Source organism: Cyphellophora attinorum, assembly GCF_001299255.1.
Source record: "Cyphellophora attinorum strain CBS 131958 chromosome Unknown Contig1, whole genome shotgun sequence".
Lineage (NCBI taxonomy): Eukaryota > Fungi > Ascomycota > Eurotiomycetes > Chaetothyriales > Cyphellophoraceae > Cyphellophora > Cyphellophora attinorum.
In genome coordinates this window covers 1,788,419-1,805,622 of record NW_017253229.1, presented here as the reverse complement: position 1 = coordinate 1,805,622, position 17,204 = coordinate 1,788,419, and the positions used below count along the sequence as shown (strand labels likewise).

Below are 17,204 nucleotides of genomic sequence, written 5' to 3'. Positions count from 1 at the left end.
ATAGAATGTGTGAGCCAATTCAACTCCTTCACCTCCAGCTCTGCCTTCCTACTTTGCTCTACAACAACGACAGCTTTTCCCATGCAGGTGCGACCAGACCTAGTTCAGTGTCTCCCTCTGCTGGTGCACGGTCCTCCTGTATGGCAGTTCGAACGAGCTTGGACGGCTTCGCATTCTTCACAATACGAGCTCATCAAAAGACGAATCGGCAGGCCAGGCTATAGAGCTATTTATTTCAAAGGTAAGCCATGACTTCTGGATCAAGACTACACCCTTGTTGCTGGTGATGACCCGGGTCTCGAGGTTGTCTGGTTGTCTTTACTTGCATCATGCGTCGGTCGCTCTTTTCGGCATCGTGTTTTTCACTGCTTTCCGTTTTCGTCTCTGCGTCTGCCTTGACTACCCTGCCACTGAAGTCGCGAGATTGCACCTGCTCCTCTGCTGGCGCCACCAGAGAGAGCTTCTTGCTCCAGATCCTCACCAACTCCCCTGAGTATGGTATTTTCGAGGTTGCGCCCAGCACAGGACCGCTTACCGTCGGGATCATTGGCGCGGGCGCAGCAGGTCTATACGCGGCCATGATCCTCGAAAGTCTCGGCATAGATTACGAGGTCTTGGAAAGCAGCCAGAGAATCGGTGGAAGGATCTTCACATATCGCTTCGATGAGGCGACGTGGAAAAAGAGCAAGCCTGGGGAGCCGGGCTACTACAACTACTATGTGAGTGTGCTCGTGATATCAGAATGGGCTAAATGTTGCTGACACTGTGCTTGCAGGACGTTGGGGCTATGCGATTCCCGGGTATGCCCTGGATGCACCGTGTGATCGGCGGCGAGTATCGACTCTACAACAACCGTTTGCTGTATAATCAGGACGCCCCGACTGCTGATGCGTTCGATGTCGAGACGTCGGACGGGGGACCGATACGTAACGACGATAAGTTGGCCACGACGGCTGCTGGGGTAGTCCTGGACGAAGCCTTGCAGGATCTGATCGACGTCTTCAGCACCAGTGGATTCGACGCGGGCTTCGATCACCTCATGCAGTACGATGGGGTCTCGCTTCGACAATACTTACTGAGCAAAAATTATACAACTCAAGATGTGGACTGGATGGAGACTCTCACTGATGCGACTACTCACATGGACACCTACTCACTCTCTCAAGCCGTTCTCGAGCAATGGATCTTCAACAGCGCGCCACTCGACTCATGGACAGCCATCGAGGGAGGCATGGACCGTCTCACGCACGGCATGACCCAAACCCTGAAAAACAAGCCAATCCTCGGCAAGCGTGTCACCACTCTCATGGGTTACCCCAACAAAACAGTCACTGTCGCCATCTCGGACGGAGACTTGCGCACATACGCGCACATCATCAACACCGTCCCCCTCGGGGTGATGCAAAACATGGACATGTCGACCCTCGACCTCGACTACAACAAGACCTTCGCCATTCGCAAACTGCAATACGACCCCGCCGGCAAGATTGGCATGACATTCAAGACTCGTTGGTGGGAAACACCTCAAGGTGAATCGAACAAAGGCTTCCAAGGCGGACAGTCTTACTCCGACCTCTCCATTCGCCGCTGCGTCTACCCCTCCTATGGCCTCAATACCCCCAACGCCTCCGCCGCCATGATCGCGTCCTACACTTGGGGCCAAGACTCCGCTCGCTTGGGCGCATACTACCACACTGACAGCGACCGTGCGTACATTGCGAATGTCACCATCCGCCAGCTCGCGGCCATGAACAACGTGACCGAATCCTTCCTGCACGAGCAGCTGGTGGACATGCATTTGTGGGATTGGTACGCGCATAGCGACAGCGCAGGTGCATTCGCGATCTTTGGGCCGGGGGAGTTTAGTACGGTGATGCCGAGTCTGATGAAGCCTGGGTACCTTGGAAGGGTGCATTTTGCGGGGGAGGCGTTAAGCAGTCGGCATGCGTGGATTATTGGGCGGTGAATTCTGCTTATAGGACCGTGGCGGAGGTCTTGGCTGTTGAGAACAGGACGGATCTCGTGCAGAGGATGAGGGAGGTGTGGGGAGAGATCGATGAAGTTGATATGGGCTGGTATGTCCAGGGGTGATCTATCGGCGATGTCGACTCAAGGCCGAATTCAAGCAGTGCACATGGGAAGCATGGGGGGTTTAAATCCCGACGATCCAGAAAGTGCAGGGCGGAACGATGGCACTGACTGTGGGATCGGCGCCTGGTGACCACGGAGTGACTCAGCGCCGTCACTTGCATGTCGTCCGTTCGCCTTTACTTCGATGCCGCCAAGCAACTTTCAGAAAGCACCGTTGTTGCCTTGGAGATAAAACTCTGCCCACTTCGAGATCTCGGGAACTTGCACCTCACCTTCTCTTGTCGTCAGATCCTTCCATCTTTCGATAATCTTGACGAACAATCGAATCGCCTCTACTGAAAACACCACGGCATCCGATCACGACAGCCGCCAGGCGTCTTCAGCCTTCGGGCATAGATACGATGGATCATCCAATGGGGTCGAACACGAGTAGCGATGACTACACCGACGGACATCTCGGCGTCATCTCAGGGGACTATATCTGGTCGCCGAGCTATAGGCCACAGACCATGGAGCGCCAGTCATCGATGCCGATCGAAGCACCTGACTCTTCGAAACCCTTCAGGTTCCTTGATCTTCCCAGCGAACTGCGCATCCAGGTCTACAAACAGCTCGAGCCAGACCTCATGCGTTGGGGTATGAGAATTCATGTCTCACGCACAGAACGGTTGAGCAAATATCGAATCGATTCCATACTATTGAATCAACGAAATCGGGATCTACTACCTCATCGGAGGAACCTACCGCCCACGCTCAAAGACGTGGAAGCAGCTGCTACTGATTGGACGTCGTTATCGAAGCAGAAGCTGAGCTGGCTGGACGGACGGACTGGTCGCGAAACATGGATGTACTACAGCACCATCACCCAAGATGACGTATTTACGGGGCTGCAGGCACTGATTGATCTAGCTTACACGTGCCGCACTACGCGCGACGAGATCTTGCAGAAGCTCGTACGATACATTCAGGCATCCGACGTTGGTATTGCGGGGTGGTACGGCGTCACACGACCTTTTCTTTCAGCGACAATCACAGAACTTAAGATACTCAAGCCACTGCTCGTCGCAGAGAACTATCGGCAAAGATGGTTCGCGCAAATCATCTCGCAGTTTCCTGCTCTCGAGGCGCTTTTCATCAAGGTTCATACACACAAGGACTCAGAGATCTGGGGCACAGAGTATGCGCTTGATGATCTGCGGATGATGAAGTACATCCTGAATGAATCCCAAGTAGAGGTGGCGGTAAACTCTGGTGGCACGTGTGAGGCTTCAGGGATGAAAGACGGACAGTGCAGACCATGGGTCGGACTTTTCACGGAGAAGCACTTCGAGCAACAAGCTCAGAACGACGCTGAGTGGTTCGACTCGTTCATTGACATCGAGGGAGAGCTGAAGCGTGCCTTGACTCTGAAGAGGAAGCGTGCTCAGATGCCTTGAGTGGAATCAGTGTTCAACTTAACAGCCCGGGGTCGACCAAGCGCAGCCAAGGTTCTTGATTCTGTTGAGCCGGGGGCTCTGGAATTGAACCAGGGTATGACAGCATGGTGGCTGAGGATCAGTTTTGTACAGGCCTCAGTCCATTGTTGCATACTTTGTGGCCGAAGGCAAGAGCGGAGACGAGTTCCATAACGAGTGGCCATTCACTGAGACGATGAAAGGGAAACTTGAATGAGTGAAATTGATTAGAAATAACAGTCTACTACTCGCCAGATGTTTTCATCTGCTCAATCGGCCCGTCCGCTAATTCCAGGTAGCAGTTGTTTCATGAGCTGTCCGAGAGACTCTTTGACGAATGAGGTCCTTCCAGAAACCCCAGCGTCGCCATACTCTCGTACTAAATGCTCGTTTTCAGTCCCAACGTTTTGTTTCCCTTGTGCCACAGGAGTCAGATCCCGACGAGATGCAATTAAGCCGACAGGCGCGTTCCGATCTCCTCACTGCGAATCAACTCCTCCAGCGCAACGCAGTTGCTTTCGATCTGCGATCGAAGTCCCTGAGTTGAGCGTCGAACGCGGCCATTCGGCGGTCATTTGCGTCATGTTGCTCTTTCAACCAGCGTGTGTCTTCATCCATCTGAACTCGCATCGCCGCCAACTCAGCCTGCATCGCCTTCACCTGGACCGTGAACATGCGCGTCAACTTGTCTTCCCTGAGCACTTCCTTCTGCAAATGGCGGAAGATATCGGCTTGCAGCTTCCACGGCAGGGAGGAGTAAATGTTGAAGCCACCTGCACCGTCGCCCATCATTTCGTAGGCGGCTTTGTGGAGGCTGATCTCGAACAGGCTTTTCACGCTTTTCGAGGACTTGTTGATGCTGAGGTTGACTTGCTTTTGGAATTGGTGGAAGATTTCGTTTTGGAACCTCTGAGACAGGGAGGAGAAGGTGTCGAAGCCACTTTTAGTATCGCGAATGATGCGGCGAGTGGCTTTGTAGAGGGCGATTTCGTAGAGGCTTTTTGCGCCCTTCGGCTTTGTCATGGTTGAGATCGATGGCATCGTGACGTAGAGATGTGGATTACTTGTAATCAAGAGACGGGAAGAGTATCTTGTCGTCGCAAAGGCGGGTTGGATTCGGATCAGGAAGTGAGAAACTGCGAATGATTGCACGAAGAATCTGAGGAAGAGAAGAGACTGTGTGAGATGTTGAGCATTATTCGCATGCCAAGAACGAGAGGAGAATTGAATTGGATCATGTTGCAACTGTGGTAGACTCATCTATTTGTGAGTGCATGAGACGACCGCGGCGCGGCTTCTCTCGGAATTCTGGTGCTACTTACATATCAGTGAGAGCCTGAAAGACCCTCCTGCCGGACCTCGCTTTCGTCAACCGTCGCACACACTTCTTGAAACCTCTCTCGAGAACATTCCTGGCGCATGAAACAGCCTTACAGGGAGAGACCTCTAGAAACCGTGCACGTTGATAGTTTCTAAATCCAGCCCGAGACCATCCTTCTTTGCGACCAAGAATTCTTGGACACCTTTGCGTTGATCGCCGTGAAGCTGAATTCCCTCGCCCATCGCTTTATCAGTAGTGATGGATCCGTTGCATGTGAGCTTGTTCTTGAGCTCCTTGAGAATCTTTCTCTGATTGAACTTTTTGGGGATGCCTTGAACAGTCGTTAAAGTCTCGCGACCTTTGCGCTGCTGAATGCGGATGTGGATATATTCCTGGGCCTGCTTGGGCGATACTGGGTAGTCGTCAACGTCTTCCACATAGGTGTGAAGGGGCTTGAGCGTTTGGATCTGAGCTGATACATATTCAGCCGAAGGTCTGGTTTCAAGATCGATGTCCAAAGCTTCGAGTACTCTTTGCACAATAGCCACGTCATCTGCGGCTTTCGGCGAAGGCGTTGTTGCGCTTGGAGTTCGCGGCATGGTGATAATTGGGATGTAACGCATCGAGGTAAGGGTGATTTGGTGAAGGCATTTTGTAGCTGCGACTCGGAGGCGTTTCTAGAACTAAGCTGCTTTGTTGTGTCGGGATGAACACAAAGATTGCGCTCTCAAAGACTCGGGCATCTGACAAGGAGATCGCTGGGATGTGCTGGTACAAGTTCTTTGGGCGAGACGATGGCAGGCGCTGCTTGATTTCTGTCGGGGGGTCGAATGGTGCCTCTCTTTCTACTGCGGTTCAGGAGCTCTGCAAACGTCTTTCCATTGCTCTGTTGTATTCGTTGACCACTCTGGTAGATTCGTTGAGCAACTTGATGACTTGCTGGCTGTCGCGCTCCATTTGCTGAAAGTGTCGAAATATGGCGGCTTGTATGCTGCATGGCAAAGTCGAGAACATGTCGAAGCCTCCGATGGAGTCATTGAGCATTAGATTTATCGCTTTGCGAAGTGTGATTTGATAAAGGCTCTCTACGCCCAGAGCTGGCTGCGTGGTGCTCGACGCCCGCGGCATGGTGGTAGTGGCCGTCAGTGACACACGGTTGATGGAAGGGCTGCGAACTAGGGTGGTGCTAGTGTCTGCTCGTATGGGGTGGTTGGCAAGACAGATGGTGTGTCGAAAAGCCGAGCAAAATTTGTGTGACTCAGACGAATTGCTGCTTAGACTGCTCTTGGTCCAAATCCAGCCGCAATGACCGCCTGCTCCAGTTGTCGAAGGAGCTCTAGTTCGTCCTTCGTACCCTCAGCCCAACGCGCTTTGAACAGTAGCCAGACAAAGAGATCCTTCTGAACACTTGGAGGCAGGCTGGAGTAGATGTCGTGTGCGTGGCGGACGCTGCTTCTGGGGTCAAGAAGCTTTTGGGAGGTTTGATGGAGGGCGATAGAGCGGAGAGAGCGAGCACCTTTGCTGTAGGGGGTTTGTGGTGAGTTTGGACCTGGGAGAGCAGGCATCTTAATGAACGCGTGTAGTGGGAGCTGAATGTGGTATGCGGTAGGGATTTGCATGTGCGTAGAGTGCTTGGGACACAATAGAAACGCAGGTAGAGGCATGTACCCACCAGGCAATTGTATGCTGCCTATCACCAATGGCCGTCACTGACACTGCTTCACTTATATCGGCTAACCTGCTTGAAAGGCATGAGTGAGCTTAGCAGACTCACCTGCAAGTGATGCCTTCGAAAGCTCGCACCCCTAACTCCGACAACCCCCGAATTGCTCGCAAACAAAGGTTATATATTTTTGGTCGGAAATTTGGTTCACAATCACAGCAGAACTTCTCATGATTCGACTTGTGACCCTCTTCGGAGGCAATCAGCCGTTGATTGGGTTAGTTCGATCCTGACTGCTGTGTTAGGGGAGGCCGTCAAATAGGCGGTTACATAAATCCCCTGATATAGGAAGGATGTGGTCCTGGTAGGTTGGGGTGAAATCGGTCGATTCGATAGTCAGGATCTTGGATCGACCGTTGGGTTCGATTCCCTGGACGCTCTGGATCAGGGGCCTTTCCTTTTTGCTTTTTGACCTCGACTTGGGCGGTTCCATTTACGTAAGATGAAGCAGTGTGCGCTGGACTGACTTGCCAAGACGAATCGAGGTGAACTTCGCGCTGTTCCAATACTGTTGCCAAGGCTGGCGGTGTTCCCATTCGTTATCAGACTCTCATCCGGGATCAATTGACATTCTTCTTGCGCAGTCGACTACATGTACTTCATAAGGCGTTGACAACTGTGGCACTGCTCCTGCAAGTTCATGCTGTGGTCCCAGAAGCGCGACCGATCAGATACCTCATCATTTGATCATTAGAAGGCACCGGTTCAGCATACTCGGGGATTGCATCGGCCACGGCACCGCGAGAACTACCAACAAAACCCGGTCGCTGCAGCATCATGCCGAAGAGAATATGGTCATTAAGAATTTCAGCCTCATCTATAGGCCAATCTATGTATGTTGAAGGGAAGAGAGAGGCAGCCATGAGCTGAGGTGTAGTTAACCTCGATGCTTACATAAGGCGAACTCGATTGGAGAAATGCTGTGATCCATGGATTGAATTGATCGACTCGAACGTGATGAACACCACCGTGCTTCTCACGACCATAGCACCCGCTTGTGACTACTTTGATTTTTATTGGGAACAGCTGCTCCCGAGCGCCTCTTTCACCGTCCCTGGGTCCCCCGATTTCACCACGCCAGCCTTGTCACACTCTAAGTAGCCAGCCAGCCATGAAGCTGGTAGCGCAGAAGGTTGCGACACTCAGTCGACAGTGTCAAAAGCAGCTCCCACGAGCAACAACCACATGTGGGCACCGCGACTCTTGCACTACGGAACCACATACTGACGCCAGCAGATCAATCACAACGCAATGCGACAAACTTGACTCGACCAGCAGTCGAAGCCGATGCTAAGTCAAGAAGTCTGGCATACCAATTACGACGTGATTGGAAGGTCGGCGATGTCTATGCGCCCCATGACATGAGTCCGGCAGAAATGAGGAAGTGGGCAAAGAAGAAGTCGCCGGACAAGGATGTGTTTGATATTCTTGCGGTCGATCCGTTGAGCTTATACAAGGTCGGAGAAATATGCCCTCTGACAGGGCAGAAGAGGCTGACAATTCTCAGAACGTTTCAGTAATGACAGATTTCGTTAGCGAGACCGGCAGGATAAGACCGCGAAGCGAGACTGGCTTGCGGCCGGTCAATCAAAGAAAGATTGCGAAAGCTATCCGGAGGGCGATTGCGTTGGGGATTATGCCCAGTGCGTATAAGCACCCGATGTTGATCAAATCAGAAAAGGACAGAAAGACAGTCGCGCACTGAGCTCTTTTTGGCAAGACTGCGTACAATGAATCACGAACGCGGGCCCCCGCCGCACTGGCACGCTGTCCGACAAGTCGGCCCAGTGGCCGTCACGGCCCGCTGCGATATCTGCTTGTACAATCTAAGCAGGTGGCGAACTGAGGATGTCCAGGCCGGAGGGAAGATGAATGCAGGTGTATAGAGGACGATCCAATGCCAGGCCAATCGAGAACGGACAGCGTGGACGTCAGTCACGCTCGTCGCTGTGATGCCACCCTCAACCGGACTTGGATGTGCCGTCGAGGTGACGGGACAAGGCTACGATTGATTTGCGACCATCAGATACCTCCTGGGCTGGGCGACTGGAGTAAGTCGTCGAGCGCAATGGCGGCGGCCTGAAAAGAGGAGACTTGCGTAATGCGAGACAAATGATGCCGAATGTACATAAACTGTATGAATAGAAGGAGTGTCATGCATTCGCGACCTCCCCTTCCAAACACGTCGTGACTGCCTCCGATGCCCATGTGAAGAAGTCTGCCTCATCGAACAACGATATTTCGGACCTTTTGGGCCCCTCACCGCGGGGTCTGACCTCGAATCCTCCAACAAGGCGACGAACTTTCCCACCTCCTGCAATCATGTCTATCTCACCAGGTATGTGCTCATTCTGACGAAGGATAAACATCGCATGCTAACAGCAGCACAGACGGCATCTTTGCTGCCTTACCCAGTACCACACGCGGCCAGCCCACACCTCTCTCCGCCGACTCCAAGGGCGAGCGACTTGCGTATGCTTCGAATAAGTCAATCTTCCTCCGGTCGATAGACGATCCGGCGGTCTCTACACAATATACTCAGCACACAGCCAACACGACCGTCGCAAAGTTCTCCCCGTCTGGGTTCTACTGCGCCTCAGGAGATGCGTCTGGCATAGTCCGCGTATGGGACTGTTCACCCAACGGGTCCGGCGCGACCAAGGGCGAGTACTCCATCATCAATGGACGCATTAACGACATTGCTTGGGATGGAGACAGCCAACGTATCATCGCGGTCGGTGATGGGAAACAAAGATACGGTCATTGTGTGACGGCCGACTCGGGCAATACCGTTGGCGAGATCAGTGGTCATTCTGCACAGGTCAATGCCGTGAGCATACGACAGCAGCGGCCCATAAGAGCAGCCACTGCTGGCGATGACAAGAATCTGGTCTTCTACCAGGGTCCTCCGTTCAAGTTCAGCGATATTCCTGGACGAGGAAACCACACCAATTTCATATATGGAGTAGGCTTCTCGCCTGATGGAACGCATCTGGTCAGCATTGGAGGTGACAAGAAGATCTACCTCTACGATGGGAAGACCGGTGCCGTCAAGAACGAGATCGTGGACAGCGGCGAAGGTCACACAGGCAGCATCTTCGGTGTGTCCTGGTCGAGCGACTCAAAGCAGTTCGTGACATGTTCTGCTGACCGTACAGTAAAAATATGGGATGTTGAGGCAGGCAAAGTGAAGCATACTTGGTCATTAGGCGATGCTGGTGATGTGCCAACTCAGCAAGTCGGCGTGGTCTGGCCAAAGCGTGCGGATGGTCTTGTCATATCTCTGTCGCTGTCTGGAGAGCTCAACTACCTCCAGGAAAGCAGCAGTAAGCCAACCAAGATATTGTCGGGCCACCAAAAGAACGTGACTGCTCTCACAGCATCCTCGTCGGACTCGAAACCAACGCTATGGACCGGAAGCGCCGAGGGACGAGTATGCTCGTGGGACGCTGCTGCTGGAACTGCAGAGGCAATCGACGGGGACGGCCACACCAACATTATCTCTGGTTTGGCAGCAACTTCTGCAGACAAGCATCCACGGATCTATTCTGTTGGATGGGACGATACATTGCGCACAGTGGACGCCAGCGCAAAGACTTTTACCGGATCATCAACCAAACTGTCTTCCCAGCCGAAAGCACTGACTTGCACGTCTGACTCTCTTGTTGTGGTGGCTCAGCTTGAGAGCGTGATCGTGTACCGTGACGGAGAGGAAGACGGAGAGCTTCCACTCAAATCCACCCCAACTGCATTGAGCGCACACAAGACAACCGTCGCCATCGGTAGCTCAGACTCAAGTCTGCGGCTGTTCACAGTAGCACCAGGGAGAGCACCGAAGCAGTCCGCTGTCGTGGAGCAAGTATCTGCAACACCCATCACATCATTGGCCTTCTCAGAGGATGGCTCACAGCTTGCAGCAGGCACCCAATCGGGCAAGATTTACGTGTACAAGATCAGCAGCGGTATCACTGGCGCCATCACGGGCTCGGCATCGCTGGAGCTGGTGACTGATAGATGGAGTGCTCACACGGGCAAAGTCACGAGTATTGCGTGGAATGCGGCTGGCACAGGTGCTGTCTCGGGCAGTCTGGACACAAATATTCATGTATGGAGTTTGAAGGAGCCTGGAAAGCGTGTCAAGGCGACAAATGCGCACAAGGAGGGTGTGAACGGGATTGCGTGGGTGGGAGATGTGGTTTATAGTACTGGGGCGGATGCTGCTGTTAAGAAGTGGAGTGTTGCGATCTGAACATTCTGCTTAGCCTGTCAAGCGGCAGGAACTTAATCGAATTTGGAAACTCACAGCTGGTCAGACTGGTGGTAGACAATCGCCTACCTGCCTTAGAATTGTAGCCAATCGATCGCAGTCACGACCATTCACCAGCACTGACCGAAGGCCCCATATGCCGCCAAGGCCCAAAGGTCTTTCGCGACATTCGCGCAAGCGCCTTGCCATCTAGCTGACCATCGCTCCTCAAGCCAAAGATTCCTTTCGATAGACTATGATGGGTGAATACATACACTCGTACTGCGCTACCGAAGGGATGTGAGCGTTTCTGCAAGTTAAGATGAATACTGGGTGTGTTGTCTTGCTGCGTTGGCGTCGCCCTGTTGCCTGAGCCGTCCAGGAGCATGGGCAATAGCAAGCAACTGGCGCTCCTTCACCAACATTTTTGACAATCTCTCATGATCAGACACAGTTATAAGCGATATCTCTCACCGGATCTGTCACAATCTGGGCCAACATTCGTTTGCGAAAGATGCAATTCACTCGATCTCGTCGCAGTGTTCGAGCGTCAGAGCCTCAAACGTGGGGTAGATGGACGTGCAGAGGTGTATTGCGACACAGACGATAGCGCAGCCGTGGCGCAGAGAGTGCTATTCGACGAGGAAATACCATTCGACGCGGCTTGTTGCTGCTGCAAGTTTCTATCTGATCCATCCGCTAACGGCATAACATTCTTGAAAGACCCGGATCTTGCAGAGACTGCGCATGCCTCGTCAAAATACCACAGGTTCCTCACTTCCAGACGCTACGACAAGACAATTTGCATTAGCAGAGGACTAGGCGCGCACAATGACGAGCCTTCGGCATACCTGCAGACACACCAACTAGATTAGGTGCATCTTCCGCACGTCACACTGTCCGGTCAGTGCCCTCCATGCTCAGTGATTACTCGGACCTTCGAGAGTGGATGAGAGTCTGTAACGACTGCCATGTTGGCTGCGGACCATCCCTGGCCCCGGAGCTTTCTTCCATCAAGCTTATAGACGTCTCCGAGCGGACACTGGTCGGCTTCCCGCAAGGAAGACCTCATGTCCGGTTTGCGGCATTGAGCTACGTGTGGGGAGACGTTACCAAAGCGTCCTTTAGCCTGGGCAAACTCCCCCCTAGACTTCCACAGACTATCGAAGATGCGGCAACGATTACCAGAAATCTGAACCTGGCTTATTTGTGGGTTGACTACGTTTGCATAGATCAACACAACACGTTGGTGAAGCAGCAGCAGATAGATATCATGGACAGGATTTACAGCGCAGCACACCTCACGCTCGTCGTGCTAGATGGTCGTTCTGCGGACGAAGGCATCCCACGTGTCAGCGCGGCGCCGAAATCTATATCACAGACTGAGGTTGGCTTTGGACGTGGCAACGTACTTAGATCCTGGATGCCTTCCCTGCGTGACGAGATAGACTCCGGCGCCCATTCAACACGAGCGTGGACGTTTCAGGAGGTACTACTGTCCCGTCGCAAGATCTTCTTCACACGACATCAAGCTTTCTTTTCTTGTCGAGTATCTGAAGCCTGCGAATCGATGGTCGAGGTTGCACAGATCAGAGACAAGCAAGGCGAGCTCGCTTCAAGTTGGTACGGTCCACGTATCACAGATATTCTGGATGGCAAGCCGACAATTTTAGACACAGAACCTTACGATTACCTCGTGAACGAATACATGCACAGAAAGTTGTCAGTCCCAGCAGATGCGCTCAATGCCTTTTCTGGTATACTCTCTGTGCTCAGCAAGAGTATCTGTCCCAAAGGCTTCATGCATGGACTACCTGTAGACGACTTGCGTGCCCGATTGTGCTGGACGCGCAGGCCCATGGACTCTTTCGGCGATTTAGGAGAGAAGGCAGTGCGACGTTACGAGTTCCCCAGCTGGTCCTGGCTTGGATGGGAGTGGCGGCAAAACTCGTCCCTTTACTGGGGCCAGGAACATCAACGAAGAGGCCCCTGCTGTTACTGTTGTTTGCCTCAGCCACCTTTGAGCATACAGCCAGCTTGCAAAGACCACTTATACTGTGTGGTGGACTCGCCCTGCGTAGCCCAGAGCTTTGAGGCGTTGAACGAGGTAGATGCAACGGTGATGGAGACGGTCTTGGAAAGTCTACCGCTTGAGGACCTAAAACCAGATGATCTTGCGGACTGGACTCCTGGGCAGACTGAGATTTCAGGTATTCTCGTCCACGTCCCATTTGTGTACACGCGAGAAAAAGTACGGGAGCAATCTGTAGACTACGATGAGATCAGAGTCGATGACGACTTCGTCAATGGCTCAGGCATTACTCAGCTGCTATATTGTTTCGACGGCTTCATGGACGAAGTTGTACCACAAAAGAATACTTCTACGATTGCCGACTGCCTTCTGGTGGCATGGACCGATGAACATGAAAAGTCGACAGGGCCAGAGGACGACTCGGATGCGGCTCTGCTGGACCTGATCGAGCCTGCTGAAGCTCTGGCCGCCCAAAGCAGTCCAGAACTCACATTGTCTCTAGTAATTCTGAACTGGCACGCAGGCATAGCTAGTCGGGCAGGAGTTTTACAGTTTCGACTGCGTGCCAAAGAATTATCTGCGGAAATGCAGCGGATGAGACCTCTTAAGGCGACATTCATGATGGACTAGACGAGATCTGGGAAACACTCACTACTGTCACCGGGAAGAAACGATACATTGGACGATCCGACAAAGCCGCGCTTCACACGAACGAATAGGAAGCGATCAACCCCACGAGGCTACTCGCACGAGTCACCACTGAATGATCCAGGGGAGGATGTTCGTAACGAGACCCTGCAGAGTGACCTAGACGTTGGAGGGAAGGACCTGCACACCATGACTCCTGTGAGCCATTTCACGCCGCCAAGCGCCAATTGTTCGGACTCTGTGGGCCGGATCTCGCACTACCAGATCAGGATGTCTGGCATCCACAGTCGCGTAAGCAGGACTTGCTGTTGATGCACCCTGATTTTCATCCGCCACGGTCGCCGCTGTGTGGAAATAAGCCATCATCGGTACGGTGAAGAATGCAAATTGATAGATTTTGGAGACACGCCAGGGCTCGTACACAATGGGCATCATACTTCACGTCTGGGCTTGTTATCAACAGCCAAGTTGCATCTGATGTGTATGAACAAGAACTGTGCCCATTACAGCGGCCCTTGTGGTGTCTTCCGACCGCGAGACACTTAGATAGTACCCGCCATTAGTGCGCAGCGCAAGTGCGGTGCCGAAGCCATGACACAAGGCTATGGCACGTCTACAACAGTGGGTAAGCAGTTAGAGATTCCGCTGTCTCTCCGTCTCCATCTCCGCCGCCCGGTTTTGCTTGGCAGCGGAGGTTGCATGTGCCAGACAAACGAAACGGCACCTACCGCAGCTGAATCAGACTTCCTATTCTTTGTACACAATTCATTTCTATTGTTCGCATTCGGCGCCAGGTGGCCTTCATATACATGTTTCGCCCTTATAACCTCTTTCCATCACTCGAATGTATCCATCCGGCCTCGCGTGTGCTTCTGCGCGGACAGGCGACGACAACTCGCTCGTAGTAAATCGCTACCATGGCAACTAGCCTCGACGACACATTCAATCCCGCTACGCTTGCGCGCTCCGATACAGTCACTTCGAACGCGACGACAAAGGCTGGTCCGTCATCTGCTGTCAAGCCGGCGAAGCAGGTGCAGACGTACCCCAGGATTGATCTTGAGCCATTCTATGCGGAGGTCAAGTCGTTGATTGCGGGCGACTGGGGGACGTACTATGATGCGCTTACGAGGTTCATTCGAGGTACATGACGCTCTGCACATGTAGTGACACACCTATTAACCACTCACAGGCCAGCTCAATGCCAACGAATTCGCTGATCTATGCGACCACTTCATCCTGATCAACGCAGCCACCGAACATGCACATAACGCCCTCATCGGCGCTATTCTCAGCAATGTCGGCCGAGATCCTCCCGAGCCGGGCACTGCGGCATGGGTCAGCACCGCCGGTGACAAGCCCGGAGGCACCGCCTCCTCCAAACCCGCCGTCGCAAGCGATGCAAGCGAACAGCGCCTAAAAGCAGAAGTCATGGCCCTTCCACCGCGCGAACGGCGACGACTGAAGGCAGTGCTCGAGAGCGGCAAAGGTCTCGGTCTCGGTACTACCCCTGCCATCGAAGAAGAGTCCGCAGTAGGCCTACGCGCAAGTATGGAACAATACCAACAAGCCTCGCGCATAAAAGCACCACAGGTCCCTGCCTCAACCGCCGCCGGCACAAAGACGAACTGGGACATCGAGATCAGGAAACGCTACACCCAGCCGCTCTATGCCGAGACACGCGAATTCCCAGACGCCAACACCGTCCTCGCACGGATAGTGCCCATATGCTACGAGGAAAGCGTGCCTTCAGGGACCAATGCCGAATGCGCTGAACTCGTCACAATCGCTGCGGAAACATTTCTCAAAAATTTGGTGCACGACATCTTCAACAAGGTCCGAGTCAATGGCCCGCGCTACGAGAACGGCGCTGGGACGGGTGTGCTGACCGCCAACTACCTGAAACGGGTGCACAAGGAGGAAGCAGAAGTCAAGCTCGGTCGGCTTCAACGCGACAGGGACAATGATTTATTACCTGTCGAGAGCAAGGAAGCGAAAGCGCGGAGGCCGTTGGGGATTGGTGATCTGAAGCTGGCGAACAAAGTCGGCCCCTCGCTGTGGAATGGCATGCCTATGATTGGCGCGCAGGTTAATCACAATCAGTTCGATATTGATCTCGAGGAGTTCTATGCCCAAAGGGAAAGAGAAGGGTTTGGTAGTCTTGCCAGTCAGATATTAGGGCCGAAGAATGGCGAGAAGGCTGCGCAGACAAATGGACACGTTGCTGAGAAGCATGTCGATGGTGATGAGATGGACGTCGATGAGGAGGAGGACGATGTTGGGTGGGAGGGCGCTGGTGCTCCTGATCGGGATATGCTCAAGAGTACACTGGCTGATCTGTTGGCTGCGCCGGCTTAGACGGCTGGTGCTAAATCGGATTATGAGCAGTCGGGAGGGACTGTCCAATCAACCTATAGGCCCATGGACGACGCAGATGGGATACCACAGCTACGGAACGAGGACTCGGTTCACTGTGACGGATTAGCTTCCGAGCTTTGGAGCGACATTTCTGAAAGATCACAGCAATGGGACCATGAGTCTATCTACAGCGACGAGGCGGCCTCTGAGCCTATGAGCATCTCTTCAGGAGAACTACCACCACAGGGCGGTCTCTATGACCACGACGATGAGTATACTACAAGTTTGCCAATACCGTCTGCTGTGACAGAGCCCGCCGACGATGATGATCCTGGCATATCAGAAACACCGCCTGTTTGGGCAAACTCCGAAGAGTCGATGTCCAACCCAGACCCAGAGTCCGACGAAGCAGAAACGCCGGAACAACATCATGAGCTTGACCACTACGACAAGTATGCTGCGCAGTTCCCGAGACCGTCTGTTGCATCGGCGCTTGATGATGATGGTGGAAGACCTGAAATACTCCCATCTCAAGCCCACATTCCCAACCTCAACAATGGCACGGGCACGAACCTCACAGAGCGAGCACCCACCATTAACGGATGGCCCTCCTCCGCAGGACTATCCACCGAAACGGCCGCCGAGAATCACAACGTCTGCCCCAAGTGCCAGCGCCGCTTCCAATCGTCCCTCGTCTTCCAGAAGCACATGAAGGAGCTCCCCTGTGAAGAAGGACCCTTCGACTGCCCAGACTGCGGTCGGACGTACGCCAGGGCTGCTGCTTTGAAGGAGCACATGCATGGGTCGTGGAGAAGGGAGAAATCGTGTCCGGGCGCTGCATTGAAGGGCACGGATGGTGATGAGGATGGACTTGCTAACGACTTGCCTGATCTCGTCGACACCGCCTCGATAGATCGCGCAGAGCCAAACCCCAACCCGAACCCCGACCCCTCCTCCGCAGGACCATCCGCCGAGACGGGGCTTGAGACACCGCATCTCTGCCCGACATGCCAGCACCGTTTCCCATCAGCTTATCACTTACGGAAGCACATCGAGATCCCTTGTCAAGGTTTGACTTGCCCAGACTGCGGTCGCAAGTACGCCAAGGCATGGCAGCTGGCAAACCACTTGAAAGGGAAGGTACCGGGTGTGAAGAAGAGAGCATGCGTAGCGTACGCTGCATCGAGGGGCACGGATGTTATTGGACAGGGGCTGTGATGTGGGAGGGAGGGGACTGCTGCTGAGTAAAAGTGCGATTCGGGTCGAGGACTGGGATGGGAGGCAGGTGGAGGAATGGCTATATGGATGAGAGGTCTGTTGGGGAGTATGCG

The 17,204-nt window shown here is 53.4% G+C and overlaps 10 protein-coding genes across 10 annotated transcripts; 7 read left to right on the top strand and 3 right to left on the bottom strand.

Moving 5' to 3' along the window:
• Window positions 1–329: 329 nt before the first annotated feature.
• On the top strand, window positions 330–1,966 carry AB675_935 (putative bifunctional amine oxidase; the record flags this gene model as incomplete). Its single annotated transcript, XM_018149886.1, has 2 exons — window positions 330–719; window positions 776–1,966. The coding sequence occupies 2 exons, from the start codon at window positions 330–332 to the stop codon at window positions 1,964–1,966; spliced, it is 1,581 nt and encodes a 526-aa protein (XP_018005977.1).
• A 526-nt stretch (window positions 1,967–2,492) lies between these two features.
• Window positions 2,493–3,527, top strand: AB675_934 (uncharacterized protein; the record flags this gene model as incomplete). Its single annotated transcript, XM_018149875.1, has 1 exon — window positions 2,493–3,527. One exon carries the CDS (start codon window positions 2,493–2,495, stop codon window positions 3,525–3,527), a length of 1,035 nt encoding a protein of 344 aa, XP_018005360.1.
• A 507-nt stretch (window positions 3,528–4,034) lies between these two features.
• Window positions 4,035–4,568, bottom strand: AB675_933 (uncharacterized protein; the record flags this gene model as incomplete). The annotated part of the gene is made up of 1 exon (XM_018149864.1): window positions 4,035–4,568. The coding sequence occupies one exon, from the start codon at window positions 4,566–4,568 to the stop codon at window positions 4,035–4,037; it is 534 nt and encodes a 177-aa protein (XP_018005798.1).
• A 423-nt stretch (window positions 4,569–4,991) lies between these two features.
• On the bottom strand, window positions 4,992–5,465 carry AB675_932 (Eukaryotic translation initiation factor eIF-1; the record flags this gene model as incomplete). The annotated part of the gene is made up of 1 exon (XM_018149854.1): window positions 4,992–5,465. The coding sequence occupies one exon, from the start codon at window positions 5,463–5,465 to the stop codon at window positions 4,992–4,994; it is 474 nt and encodes a 157-aa protein (XP_018005697.1).
• A 675-nt stretch (window positions 5,466–6,140) lies between these two features.
• Window positions 6,141–6,485, bottom strand: AB675_931 (uncharacterized protein; the record flags this gene model as incomplete). Its single annotated transcript, XM_018149843.1, has 1 exon — window positions 6,141–6,485. The coding sequence occupies one exon, from the start codon at window positions 6,483–6,485 to the stop codon at window positions 6,141–6,143; it is 345 nt and encodes a 114-aa protein (XP_018005607.1).
• Window positions 6,486–7,700: 1,215 nt separating this feature from the next.
• Window positions 7,701–8,294, top strand: AB675_930 (37S ribosomal protein rsm18, mitochondrial; the record flags this gene model as incomplete). Its single annotated transcript, XM_018149832.1, has 3 exons — window positions 7,701–7,776; window positions 7,826–8,046; window positions 8,097–8,294. The coding sequence occupies 3 exons, from the start codon at window positions 7,701–7,703 to the stop codon at window positions 8,292–8,294; spliced, it is 495 nt and encodes a 164-aa protein (XP_018005713.1).
• Window positions 8,295–8,911: 617 nt separating this feature from the next.
• On the top strand, window positions 8,912–10,838 carry AB675_929 (uncharacterized protein; the record flags this gene model as incomplete). The annotated part of the gene is made up of 3 exons (XM_018149820.1): window positions 8,912–8,927; window positions 8,980–9,690; window positions 9,748–10,838. The coding sequence occupies 3 exons, from the start codon at window positions 8,912–8,914 to the stop codon at window positions 10,836–10,838; spliced, it is 1,818 nt and encodes a 605-aa protein (XP_018005910.1).
• A 2,119-nt stretch (window positions 10,839–12,957) lies between these two features.
• On the top strand, window positions 12,958–13,497 carry AB675_928 (uncharacterized protein; the record flags this gene model as incomplete). Its single annotated transcript, XM_018149809.1, has 1 exon — window positions 12,958–13,497. One exon carries the CDS (start codon window positions 12,958–12,960, stop codon window positions 13,495–13,497), a length of 540 nt encoding a protein of 179 aa, XP_018005460.1.
• Window positions 13,498–14,432: 935 nt separating this feature from the next.
• AB675_927 (Transcriptional coactivator HFI1/ADA1) lies at window positions 14,433–15,873 on the top strand (the record flags this gene model as incomplete). The annotated part of the gene is made up of 2 exons (XM_018149798.1): window positions 14,433–14,658; window positions 14,708–15,873. The coding sequence occupies 2 exons, from the start codon at window positions 14,433–14,435 to the stop codon at window positions 15,871–15,873; spliced, it is 1,392 nt and encodes a 463-aa protein (XP_018005448.1).
• A 63-nt stretch (window positions 15,874–15,936) lies between these two features.
• Window positions 15,937–17,091, top strand: AB675_926 (uncharacterized protein; the record flags this gene model as incomplete). The annotated part of the gene is made up of 1 exon (XM_018149787.1): window positions 15,937–17,091. The coding sequence occupies one exon, from the start codon at window positions 15,937–15,939 to the stop codon at window positions 17,089–17,091; it is 1,155 nt and encodes a 384-aa protein (XP_018005763.1).
• Window positions 17,092–17,204: the final 113 nt, after the last annotated feature.